Source organism: Netta rufina, assembly GCF_964035555.1.
Source record: "Netta rufina genome assembly, chromosome: 31".
In the NCBI taxonomy this organism is placed as follows: Eukaryota; Metazoa; Chordata; class Aves; order Anseriformes; family Anatidae; genus Netta; species Netta rufina.
In genome coordinates this window covers 1,814,241-1,827,465 of record NC_140155.1, presented here as the reverse complement: position 1 = coordinate 1,827,465, position 13,225 = coordinate 1,814,241, and the positions used below count along the sequence as shown (strand labels likewise).

The 13,225-nt window shown below is 54.9% G+C and overlaps 1 protein-coding gene across 1 annotated transcript; it reads right to left on the bottom strand.

The window, feature by feature from the left end:
- Nucleotides 1–125: 125 nt before the first annotated feature.
- LOC311220323 (butyrophilin subfamily 1 member A1-like) lies at nucleotides 126–9,828 on the bottom strand (the record flags this gene model as incomplete). Its single annotated transcript, XM_084303831.1, has 10 exons — nucleotides 126–932; nucleotides 1,110–1,142; nucleotides 1,301–1,321; nucleotides 1,414–1,437; nucleotides 1,965–1,985; nucleotides 2,189–2,293; nucleotides 2,423–2,704; nucleotides 6,339–6,686; nucleotides 8,117–8,216; nucleotides 9,811–9,828. 10 exons carry the CDS (start codon nucleotides 9,826–9,828, stop codon nucleotides 304–306), a joined length of 1,581 nt encoding a protein of 526 aa, XP_084159957.1. The 3' UTR covers nucleotides 126–303.
- Nucleotides 9,829–13,225: the final 3,397 nt, after the last annotated feature.

The window sequence follows — 13,225 nt, the reverse complement described above, 5'->3', positions numbered from 1 at the left end:
CCAGGCACACAGGAAGGATCAACCCCAACCTAGGAGGCAAATGTGGCCTGCACTGGCCGGCAGCACACGGTGACCACATCCCTTGCCCTGGAGTCTGCAAGCAGTGCAAGCAGAGGGGAGAGGAGCGTGGAGAGCTGCTGCAGCCCCTGTGCTGGCCGCTGGGGCTCAGAGGCAGGGTGAGACCCGTGGGTGCCAGCAGGGCAGAGCCCAGGGGCTGCAAGGGGCCTGGCCCCTGCTTGCAGCATCCCAGCCCTCCTCCAGCAGCAGGGAGGAGCGCGGGGCAGCCCCTAGCCCCACTGCCCCTCATTCCTGTGCTGCTCCTGCAGGATGAAGGAGATGTGATGCAGGAGTGGCTGGAGAAGGGCAGGAGGTTCCCAGGGCTGGGGACGAGGTCTGGGGGATGCTTTCCCTCAGGCACAGCTGAATTCCCTGTGTCTCCACCCAGAACCAGGGGTGGATTCTCTCCCCATTGAAGGAGGCTGCTGTGAAAGTGAAGATCTGGACCCCATTGTCAGCGCTGATAAAAGACACTTGCCCCTGGGAACAGTTCAGACAGACCCAGATCCTCGTGGGGACAGGGGACAGGGACAATTGAGTGGGAGGAGATGTGAGAGACTTGAGCTGATCATTATAGTACTCCACCGCCCAGATCCCTACGTCGGGTCTCATATTGATCCACTTCTTTCTCTCTACAGAAGCCCTGGCCACCCCCACAGCCCACCCTGAATCCTTTAGCCGCTCTCCATCCACCTCCACCAACCAGCAGTGCCTCCCCTCTCTGAACCCTTCATTGCCCAGCACGCAGCACCAATCTTGAAATCTCTCTGGTGTGTCAGGCACCTGCTGCTGTTCAATTTCCCGTCTCACACTGCTGTTGTCCTGAGACACAACAAGCAGGGGATGAGCCGTGTCTGGATCCAGGGTCACCTTCACTGCAGGGACAGAAGGAGCCAGGCCATCAGGGGCAGAGCTCAGCCCTGGGCAGGCTTTCCCCAGCTCGGGGCCAGGAGCTGCCCCACGGGGCAGGAGATGGGGCACCTCTGGGCTCCTGAACATGCCCCACCAGGGGCAGGAGGAGCAGTGCAGAGGGCAACCCAATGCACACCTACCTCTATTATGAGGCAGCAGAGACCTTCTCCATGCTGCAAGGAGAGGGGAGAGCTGGTCACAGCCCACGGCTGGTGCCCACAGGGTGTGGGCAGGGTGAGGGGTGAGCCCTGGGCTGCTCTGTCCCAGCTGCCCACCCTCCCCTGCACATCGCCTTGGTGTTCCCCTGGGGCTCAAAGATGGGGACACTCACCCAGCTCTGCAGCTTGTTGCACTGGAAAAGAAAGAGAAAAGCAATGTATGGTCAGATGGCAGTATGCTTGTGGGAAGTGACCAAATGCATTCTCTTTGGGGAAGGAGACTTACCCAGCTCTGCATTCTTTTTCGCTGCTAAAAAAGCAAAAGTAATGAACGGTCAGAGTGGAGAGACTTTCAATCCAATGCTGCTTCCATGGCTAGATGGCTAGACCCCAAATTTTTTTGCTCTCATTCATGGGCACATACCACCTTGCTCCCAGACTTGTAGCAACCACACTAACATAGACTTAGGCCCAGCATTTTGCAAGACTTGTAGCAGTAAGGACAGACACTTGTGCAGCTCTCTGCACCTCTCTGGAAGTGAATGGAGATGGGTGGAGGACGTCCCTGTCCCAGAAGCTTCAGTGCTGAGCGGGGAAGCCCCGCAGCTCACTCCCCATCCCCACCTTGATCCCCGTTCCTTTCAGCCATCCCGGCTGTGTCCCGTGCCCAGGGCAGCCCCTGCCCCAGCACTCCCCACTCCCACCCCAGGCTCCAGCTGCTCCTCCAGCACCCCCGAGCCACCAGCACACAAGCCCCCAGAGCCCACCCAGCCCAGGCCTTCCCGCACAGACACCACCAGTTCCCAGGGGCTGGGGGCAGGGACTGCAAGGACTCACCCAGCTCTCGGCTCTGTGCCGCTGAAAAGCAAAGGCGGAGGAACAGGTGGTGAGCAGAGCAGCTTGGTTGCTGGGTGGGAACATGTGCAGGGGGGCTGTGCCTTGCCACCAGCCCCACACTGCAGCCATGCTCCCTGGCCTCCCACCCAAGGCCCCTTGCTCCAGACGCAGGGGGGTCCCTGCAGGACACCTCCCTCCACTCCATCCCTGTGCTGCCAGCTTACCTTGCTTTCGAAAGAGGTAAACACCGAGGCCAATGGACACAACCAAAAGCACGAGGACCAGAGCCAGAGCCACCATCCACGGCTGGGCGTTGTGGAAGAAGGGAGCTGAGAAAAGGCACCAGGAAATGGGCTGCGTTTATATGCCTGCAGATGGAAAAGCAAGACCCAGACTTCTCCTGGGTCAGGACAAGTGCAGGGGCCAGAAACACCTCACCCTGGCTGTGCCATTTGTACCTGCGATGTGCAGGGATGATTCCCGCTCCTGCTGGAGGCGGCTGCTCCTGACCACGCAGGACAAGGGATCCTCCACGCTTCCAGTCACGATGACGGCACCTTTGGTTTCAAAGAGCCCCTCCTGGTCCTGGGAATGTGTCTGGGAGACCGAGGGCAGGTGCTGCCCGCGAGCATCCCTCCACAGCAGCTGCGGCAGCGGGTACCAGCCGGCCGATCGACACAGCACCCGGACACCTCCGTCCTCGTAGCCCCCCAGGGAGAGGTGGGGGTCAGCGCCTGTGGCTGGGGGAAGAACGCATGGCTGGGGCTTGGCTTGGGGAGGGATTCATTTCAAGGCAAAGACCCCATCTGCTCCCAAGACAGACACATCCCAGACCAGTCATGGTCCAAGGGCCTCAGGGACTGGGTGCTCCACGAACCCCCCATCGTTCTAAACTATCCCTGCTTGTGCCAGACCCAGAGAGCCGGGCTGCGCAACATCAGTTACCCCAAATTACCCTGTAAACCCAGGTGCTGAGCTGCAGCACCTCCAGGCAGCATCTCTGCACCAAGCCGTTCTGGGTCAAGAAGCCTCAAGAATTCGTGACAAAATTTTAGGGGAAAAAGGATCCTGGGCCAGGAACTGGCAGGGCTCATTGAGAGGGCTTTAAACTAGGTAGGAAGGGGGATGGGGCTGAGGCTAGGATTGTTGGGGCTGTGCCAGGGGGAACAATGGCAAGGCTGGAGGATAAGGCTATGGCCCAGCTGAAGTGCATCTACACCAATGCACGCAGCATGGGTAACAAACAGGAGGAGCTGGAAGCCATCGTGCGGCAGGCAGGCTACGACTTGGTTGCCATCACGGAGACGTGGTGGGACCAGTCTCATGACTGGAGTGCTGCAATGCCTGGCTATAAGCTCTATTTAAGGGACAGGCAGCATAGAAGGGGTGGTGGTGTGGCTCTCTATATTAGAGAGTCTTTCGAGGTTGTAGAACTCGAGGTTGGGAATGACAAGGTCGAGTCCCTTTGGGTTAGGATCGGCAGGGACAACAAGGCTAGTGTCCTGGTCGGGGTCTGCTATAGACCGCCGAACCAGGATGAGGAGACGAATGAGGAATTCTACAGGCAGCTGACAGAGGTTGCTAAATCATCAGCTCTTGTACTCGTGGGGGACTTCAACTTCCCTGACATATCCTGGAAGCACAACACAGCCCTGAGAAAGCAGTCTAGGAGGTTTCTGGAGAGCGTGGAAGATAGCTTCCTGACGCAGCTGGTTAGTGAACCTACCAGGGGTGGTGCCCCGCTAGACCTTCTCTTCACAAACAGAGAAGGACTGGTGGAGGACGTGATCGTCGGGAGCTGTCTTGGGCAGAGTGACCACGCAATGGTGGAGTTCACTATTCTTGGCGAGGCCAGGAAGGGGACCAGTAAAACCGCTGTATTGGACTTTCGAAGGGCTGACTTTGAGCTGCTCAGGACACTGGTTGGTAGAGTCCCTTGGGAGGTGGTTCTGAAGGGCAGAGGGGTCCAGGAAGGCTGGGCGCTCTTCAAGAGGGAAGTCTTAATGGCGCAGGAACGGTCCTGTCCCCACGTGCCCAAAGACGAGCTGGCGGGGAAGAAGACCGGCCTGGCTCAACAGAGAATTGTGGCTTGATCTTAGGAGGAAAAAGAGGGTTTATAAGCTTTGGAAAAGTGGGCAGGCCACTAAGGAGGACTTTAAAGAAGTAGCGAGGCTGTGCAGGGACAAAATTAGGAAGGCCAAAGCTCATCTGGAGCTCAATCTGGCTACTGCCGTTAAAGATAACAAAAAACGTTTCTATAAATACATCAACACAAAAAGGAGGACTAAGGAGAATCTCCATCCTTTACTGGATGCGGGGGGAAACTTAGTTACAAGAGATGAGGAAAAGGCGGAGGTGCTCAATGCCTTCTTTGCCTCAGTCTTTAGCGGCAATACCGGATGTTCTCTGGATACTCAGTACCCTGAGCTGGTGGAAGGCGATGGGGAGCAGGATGTGGCCCTCATTATCCATGAAGAACTGGTTGGTGACCTGCTACGGCACTTAGATGTGCACAAGTCGATGGGGCCGGATGGGATCCACCCAAGGGTACTGAGGGAACTGGCAGAGGAGCTGGCCAAGCCACTTTCCATCATTTATCAACAGTCCTGGCTATCAGGGGAGGTTCCAATCGACTGGCGGCTAGCAAACGTGACGCCCATCTACAAGAAGGGCCGGAGGGCAGACCCGGGAAACTACAGGCCTGTCAGTTTGACCTCAGTGCCAGGAAAGCTCATGGAGCAGATCCTCCTGAGAGTCATCATGCAGCACCTGCAGGGCAAGCAGGCGATCAGGCCCAGTCAGCATGGCTTTATGAAAGGCAGGTCATGCCTGACGAACCTGATCTCCTTCTATGACAGAGTGACGCGCTGGGTGGATGAGGGAAAGGCTGTGGATGTGGTCTACCTTGACTTCAGCAAGGCTTTTGACACCGTCTCCCACAGCATTCTCCTCAAGAAACTGGCTGCTCTTGGCTTGGACTGGCGCACGCTTCGCTGGGTTAGAAACTGGCTGGATAGCCGGGCCCAAAGAGTCGTGGTGAATGGAGCCAAGTCCAGTTGGAGGCCAGTCACTAGTGGCGTCCCCCAGGGCTCGGTGCTGGGGCCGGTCCTCTTTAATATCTTCATCGATGATCTGGACGAGGGCATCGAGTGCACCCTCAGTAAGTTCGCAGATGACACCAAGTTAGGTGCGTGTGTCGATCTGCTCGAGGGTAGGAAAGCTCTGCAGGAGGATCTGGATAGGCTGCACCGATGGGCTGAGGTCAACTGCATGAAGTTCAACAAGGCCAAGTGCCGGGTCCTGCACCTGGGGCGCAATAACCCCAAGCAGAGCTACAGACTGGGAGAGGAATGGTTGGAGAGCTGCCAGGCAGAGAAGGACCTGGGAGTGATGGTGGATAGTCAGCTGAATATGAGCCAGCAGTGTGCTCAGGTGGCCAAGAAGGCCAACGGCATCCTGGCTTGTATCAGGAACAGCGTGACCAGCAGGGCGAGGGAGGTGATCATCCCCCTGTACTCAGCTCTGGTGAGGCCGCACCTCGAGTACTGTGTTCAGTTTTGGGCCCCTCGCTACAAGAAGGACATCGAGGTGCTTGAGCGGGTGCAGAGAAGGGCGACGAAGCTGGTGAGGGGCCTGGAGAACAAGTCCTACGAGGAGCGGCTGAGGGAGCTGGGCTTGTTCAGCCTGGAGAAGAGGAGGCTCAGGGGTGACCTTATCGCTCTTTTTAGGTACCTCAAGGGAGGCTGTAGCGAGGTGGGGGTTGGCCTGTTCTCCCATGTGCCTGGTGACAGGACGAGGGGGAATGGGCTTAAGTTGAGCCAGGGGAGTTTTAGGTTAGATGTTAGGAAGAACTTCTTCACTGAGAGGGTTGTGAGGCACTGGAACAGGCTGCCCAGGGAAGTGGTGGAGTCACCATCCCTGGAAGTCTTCAAAAGACGTTTAGATGTAGAGCTTAGGGATATGGTTTAGTGGAGGGCTGTTAGCGTTAGGTTGGAGGTTGGACTCGATGACCTTGAGGTCTCTTCCAACCTAGAAATTCTGTGATTCTGTGAAAATCTCAGGTCTCTCCCAGCACAGCAAGCAAAAGTAAAGCAGACATCCGGCTGCTCAGAGGACTCTGCGATTCTCCCTGTGTGCTGTTTGGTCCCATTGCTGACACAGCTGAAGGTGCTGCTCAGCAGCCTGTGCCCAGTGCCCTCACAATATTATGATTCTTGTCTTCAAGGACACCAGTGAAAACTGACAAAAGTATCCAGGGAGCTCTCTCCCCAAATATTACCTCCACATCCATGGGCATGCCTCACGATGTGAAACAGCTGGAACATTTAAAGGACACGTAAACTCTGCCCTGGCAGCATCACTCCAGCCACTAACCTGACACCTCCAGCTCCACAATGGCTTCGTCATAAGCATGAGCATCTCTCACAGTGTAGACGTACTGGCCATCATCAGAGGGTCTCAGCCCTGTGATTCGCAAGTCCAGGCTTCCAGCAGAGAGACCATCTCTGACCAACTCTGTCCTCCCGGCATATGCCCCCATCTGCTCCCCATACAGGTCCTCTCCATTGCGGTAGTGGTGCACTGTCTCAGAGATACTCTCCCGGATCCACCTGACGTCCAAGCTGCGAGCATCGCGTTGAGGGGACAAGTGGCAGGGCAGCACGACATCCTGCCCCACGGTGGCAGTAACAGGGTGTCCTGGTCCCTCCACTCTGAGCTTGGCTGGTGTGAGAAACAATGTTTTGTTTTTGCAGTAGGGAATTATTTTTCTGTATTCCAAGGTAATTGTGTAGTCATAATAAGGAGAAATGCTAAGGAAATAAGTGGACCGTAGAAGGCCTCACTGTTCCAAAATAAGTTAGAAGCTTGAGAAAAACAGGATGATCAGTGTGAGAACCGGAAAACAAAGATCACATGTTCTCAAAACATAAGAAAGGAGAAATTAAAGGGTTGAAAAAAAAAGAAAATTGCACATATATGGCATAGAGGAGTGTCGAGTAGCTTGTGAACCTGTAGTACTCATCCAATGAGGAAACAGAGGAGGTGATCAGGTGTCGGGTAATAGTGAATAAAAGGTTAGGATTTGTTTACTGAAATGTGCTCCTGATTGACTGAAGCATTGCAGTTGCAAATAAAATAGCTTCAGAGAAGATCCTGTCTGAAGAAAATTATTTGAGATGTTTCTCACACTGGGCAATGGAGAAGGGCACAGAGAGGAGGTAAGATTTTGGCATCGTAAATTTAGGGTCAGTGAGTGACAAAGGACGTGAGTTGATGCATGTGTTGTTGCGTGCTGTGTCCCCCGTGTCCCATGGGAAACCACCGAGGAAACAGGAGAGGGCGAGGGAGGACGTGCAGGAGAAGGAGGTGTGCTGGGAGTGGGAGCCCTCACTGCAGCATTCTGGCAGGTGAAGGAGACACAGAAAGGGCAGGCAAGGCAGTGCCCGTATTGTGTGAAAGAACCAAAGTGAAAGTGAAACCCAGCACGGCGAGATGTGTTTCGGGTCCCCCCTGTCCCGCAGCTGCTCCCCTGCCCCACAGCAGCACGACTCTCAGGCAAAGTGGGAGAGCCCCCAGCAGCCCCGCAGGATCCTACCTGAGACCAGCCGGAGGAGGAGCAGAGTGATGAGGGAAGTCAGGAGGCCCCTGGCATGGCCATTGAGGCTGGGGCAGCCACAGCCCCAGGGGAGCCCCATCTGAGAGAGAGGTCCCCCAGGGGGCAGGTGGCCCCCCAGGTGTTCTTCTCCAAGGGAACCCCACCAAAAGAGAGAGGTCCCTCACAGAACCCAGACGTACTGCAGGAAACACAGGGCTACGCCCAACTTCCCAAGCCTTTTCCTGCATCCTGGTTGCAATAATTGTCTAGGAGGAGCTCTGGCCCTGGAGCAGTGGGGACAAGTGTCTGGGGAGTTCTGCATGCCTTGCACTGAGATGCGGATGATGCTAAACCTGATCTGAATTAATATTTAGCTACATATATGGTAAAATATCCTGATTATTGGGGATGCAGATGAGAACCTTACGAGAAGCAGATGTAAAAATTAAGATATCGCTCAAATCCAACGGATGAGGGAAGGAAAAAAAAGTCGTTAGGGAAGGACAAAAAACTTGTTGGCAGGAAGCAAGGCAAAGTTAAGGAAAAACCTCAATACTGTCCAAGAGAAGGTCAAAGTCCAGAAAGGTAAAAAGTTTGACCTCCTCTTCCTCTTTGCCTTCATCCTGAAAGACCCTGCCCACGACCACCAAGCTACACTGCACAGACGCAACCTGGAGGAGCTAAGGGAGGGGTGTATGGAAATGAGTACTTGAAGAGGTCCGCCTTTTCGGAGATGTTGTGTTTTAACCGGACTGGCAGCTAAACACCACACAGCCATTCGCTTATTCTGCACCCTCCATCTCTGGGATCACGGAGAGAACCGTGAAGTGAAGCCTGTGGATTGAGATAAAAGCTGTTTATTAAGACAGGAAAATAATAATAACAACAACAAGAATAATAATAGTACTACAACTAACAGTGTGTACAAACAAGTGTTGCACAATGCAGATGCTCACCACCCACTGACCAATGTGCAGCCTATCACTGAGCAGCCGGCCTCCCCACCCCGGCTAGCCACCCCTATGGATTGTTTAGCATGACGTCAGATGGTATGGAATACCCCTTTGGCCATTTGGGGTCAGCTGTCCTTGGTATGTCCCCTCCCAGCTCCTGTTGCATCCACAGCCTGCCCGTTAGCAGGACAGAGCAAGAAGCTGAAATGTCCTTGGCTTGGTGTAAGCACTGCTCTGCAACAATTAAAACACCGGCATGTTATCAGCACTCTTCTCATCCTAATCCAAAACATAGCACCCTACCAGCTACTAGGAGGAAAATTAACTCTAGCCTAACTGAAACCAGGACAGGGGAAAATAATGAATATGTATTAGAGCTCACGTAATACGTAACAGCGCACTTTTTGAGGGAAGCTATTCCCAGTGCGCCCAGTGCAATGCAATAAAGTATACCTACTTTACAACCCTATGGTTGTATAGGCTTTTCTGTGCGTCAGCACCACCATCCCATCGCAGCTGGATGCCCAGTCCACTGCTTTCAGCAAGCACGAGGGGCTTGTCCCTAGCAGGGGCCTCACCAGACCTCCAGGGAAAGCCTCTCTCTAGGCTCATTCATCTCCACCCATCTAAGGAGGAATCAAAGAGTGTGCATTGGGACAATCTTGAGATTGTCCCAATCAAAGTCATCTTGAGACCTCTCCAAATTCTGTGTCAAGGGTCTTTGGTCTTGAAATTTAAGCTGTCAAACATTGCCCAAGTTTCAAAGAAGGTCAACAAAAATGTCTCTGGGGAGTCACTTGGGGAGTGATTCAGCTCCAAGGCAAAGATCCCATCTGCTGCCATGCCAGACACAGCCCAGACCAGTCACGGTCCAAGGGGCTCTGGGACTGGGCACTCCACAGGCCCACCCTCATCCAAAACCATCCCGGCTGGTGCCGGACACAGACAGCAGGGCTCCACAGAGCCAGTGTCCCCAAATCACACAGAAAATGCAAGTGCTGAGCTGCAGCACCTCCAAGCACCATTCCTGCACCAAGCCGTACTGGTTCAAGAAACCTCGAGACTTCCTGACATCTCAGGTCTCCCCCAGAACAGAAAGCAAAAGTAAAGCAGACGTCTGCCTGCTCAGAGTACTCTGCGATTCTCCCTGTGTGCTGTTTGGTCCCATTGCTGACACAGTTGAAAGTGCTGCTCAGCAGCCTGTGCCCAGTGCCCTCACAATATTATGATTCTTGTCTTCAAGGACACCAGTGAAAACTGACAAAATTATCCAGGGAGCTCTCTCCCCAAATATTACCTCCACATCCATGGGCATGCCTCATGCTGTGAAACAGCTGAAACATTCAAAGGACACGTAAACTCTGCCCTGGCAGCACCACCCCAGCCACTAACCTGACACCTCCAGCTCCACAATGGCTTCCTTATAAGCATGACCATCTCCCACAATGCAGACGTACTGGCCATCATCAGAGGGTCTCAGCCCTGTGATTCGCAAGTCCAGGCTTCCAGCAGAGAGACCATCTCTGACCAACTCTGTCCTCCCGGCATATGCCTCTATGCCTCCATCTGCTCTCTGTACAGGTCCTGTCCATTGTAGTAGTGGTGCACAGTCTCAGAGAACTCATCCCGGATCCACCTGACCACCAAGCTGCGAGCATCGTGTTGAGGGGACAAGTGGCAGGGCAGCACGACATCCTGCCCCACGGTGGCAGTGAGAGTGTGGCCTGGTCCCTCCACTCTGAGCTGGGCTGGGCAATGGAGAAGGGCACAGAGAGGCGGTGAGATTTTGCCATCGTAAATTTAGGATCAGTGAGTGACAAAGGGCGAGCTGTGTATGAGTTGGTGTGTGCTGCGTCCCCCGTGTGCCATGGGAAACCACCGGGGAAACAGGAGAGGGAGAAGGAGGACGTGCAGGAGAAGGAGGTGTGCTGGGAGTGGGAGCCCTCTCTGCAGCATTCAGGCAGGTGAAGAAGAGCCAGAAAGGGCAGCCAAGGCAGCACCCCTACTGTGTGAAAGAACACAAGTGGAAGTGAAACCCAGCGAGGGCCAAGCTGTGGGCTCAGGTCCCCCCTTTCCCACAGCCACTCCCGTGCCCCACAGCAGCACGTCTGCCAGGCCCAGGGGGAGAGCCCCCAGGAGCCCCGCAGGATCCTACCTGAGCCCAGGCGGAGGAGGAGCAGAGTGATGAGGGAAGTCAGGAGGCCCCTGACATGGTTGGTGTGGCTGGGGAAGCCACAGCCCCAGGCTGTCCCCATCTGAGAGAGAGGTCCCCCAGGGGCAGGTGGCCCCCCAGGGGTTCTTCATGAAGGGAGCGCCACTAAGATAGATGCCCCTGACAGCACGCAGCAGAGCTGCAGGAAGTACAAGGCTCCGCCCAGCTTTCCCAACCTTTGCCCAGTTCCTGGCTGCAATAATCCTCCTGGAGCAGCTCTGCCCCTAGGGCAATGTCTGGGGAGCTCTGCAGGGCTGGCACCACCATCCCATCGCAGCTGGGTGCCCTGTCCACTGCCTTTAGCAAGCACGAGGTGCTTGACCCCAGTGGGGGCCTCTCCAGACCTCCAGGGAAAGCCACTGGCTAAGGTCGTTCATCTCCATGCATGCAAGGAGGAATCAAACTGTGAGCAATGGGAAAATGTGGAGAGATGGCAGTGAAGAGCTGAGCAGGATTGGAGGTTGCAGGGAACTGGGTGCAGCTGTGTGCCGAGCCCAGAGCTGCCACCCTTTGCCCAGGGTGCTGAAGGCAAAGTGCCAGCCCTGATCCCGGCTCCAGTAAAGCAGCCGTGGCAGAAGGTTGGCTCAGATGGGCAGGGACCTTCTTCTAGAGCTTAGGTGGATAAGGAAAGTTTCTGTTTGCTGGAGGCGAGGTCAGGCATTATGGAAGGACTACAGAGGTACTGCTTGCTTTTGTAGGGAGAAAATTAATATGGCCAAAGCTCAATTTGAGTTCAATCTGGACAGTACTGTGAGGGGAAATAAAATGCTTTTTTTTTTTTTTTCCTTTTTTTTTTTTTCCCTTAAACTAACTATCTTAACAGCAAAAGTAGGATGAGAGAAAGCATTGGTCTGTTACTTGATGGGGATGGTCAGACAGGGTCTTTCACAGAGATGTTTATTGTTTTCTTTGCCTTAACACTGATGCTGGGCTGTGGGACTCCAGGTGCCCTGAGATGGAGGACAGTGACTGCAGGAACGATAAAGTCCCAAGAAACCCTGAATTTGTGTGGGAATTGCTGCTCCAGATGAATGCATACAAGACTATAGGGCCTGATGGGATTCATCCCAGAGTACAAAGAGATCAGGCTGAAGACATACGTCTTCCCCTCTATGCCCTTCACCATCTCTGTGTACCTTCTCTGGACACTCTCCAATAGTTTCACGTCCTTCTTGTACTGTGGTGCCCAGAACTGCACAGAGTCCTCGAGGTGAGGCTGCAGATCACAGAGTAGAGTGGGACATCACCTCCCTCGACCGACTAGTAATGCTTTGCTCGATGCACCCTAGGATACGGTTGGCCCTCCTGGCTGCCAGGGCACACTGCTGGCTCATGTTCAGCTTGCTGTCAGCCACAACCCCCAGATCCCTCTCTGCAGGGCTGCTCTCCAGCGTCTCATCCCCCAGTCTCCACGTATAGCCAGGGTTGCCATGTCCCAGGTGCAGGACCTGGCACTTGCCTTTGTTAAACTTCATGCAGTTGGAGATCGCCCAACTCTCCAGTCTGTCCAGATCTCCCTGTAAGGGCTTTCTACCCTCAGCTGAGTCAACAACTCCTCCCATGGGATGCCGTCCTTCCCAAACTGATCCTACATAGGCTTCCCACAGGCAGCGGCTCTCTAACAACTGTCCCAGTATGGGTCTATAGTATGGGGTACATCTGTCAGGAGCAAACTGTTCCAGTCTGGGTAACCCATGGGTTGCAGCTCCCCCCAGACCTCCTGCTCCTGTGGGGGCTCCTCTCCACGGGCTGTGGCTCTGGCCTGTGTCCTGCTCCTGCGGGGGCTCTCCATGGGCTGCAGCCTCCTCCAGGCCCCATCCACCTGCTCCACTGGTGACTCTTCCATGGGCTGCAGTGTGGAGATCTGCTCCACCTGAACTCCCGCTTCATCCACTAACCACCCCAGTCCCCTAACATCCCGTTTGCTAGCCTTCAAGCTTCTCTCTTCAATGTCAGCACTGCCAGCCTGGAGTATCAAAAGAGGATAGCAGCCCTGAGGCGTGGAGTCGACCTTCTCACTGTAGGCATCCTCCTGGCTACACTTTCTACCTCTTCCTCAGCTACTGGTCTCTCAAGCTCCAGGGCCTCAAACCTGTTTTGGATGGCGGGGCTGGCTGGGGGTGGCATCACACGTAATGTCGAGCAGGGACCTGTCTCCATTCCTCCTCAACTCCTAGGTCCCCTGCCTCTGCCCATCAGCGACAGGAGAGGGGGTCCACCCCCATTTGGGGTGTCTCACCCCGGTACCTCTCCTTCAGGCCCCACAGGGAGTTGCCCCACCACTCTATCTCCTGCTCACACTCCCTGGTAGCCCTCAACCTCTCCACCTCCTCCTTGAGTTTTGCCACCAGGCGGACCAGGTCATCCACCTGCTCGCACCTCACGCACACACAGTCTCTCTGCCTCCTGCAGATGGCAGCAAGAGGCTCAGACGCTCCCTGCATCCAGAGACCTGAACTGGTGCATTTTTGAGCGGGCAGTCAGTCTGGGTGAGTACAGA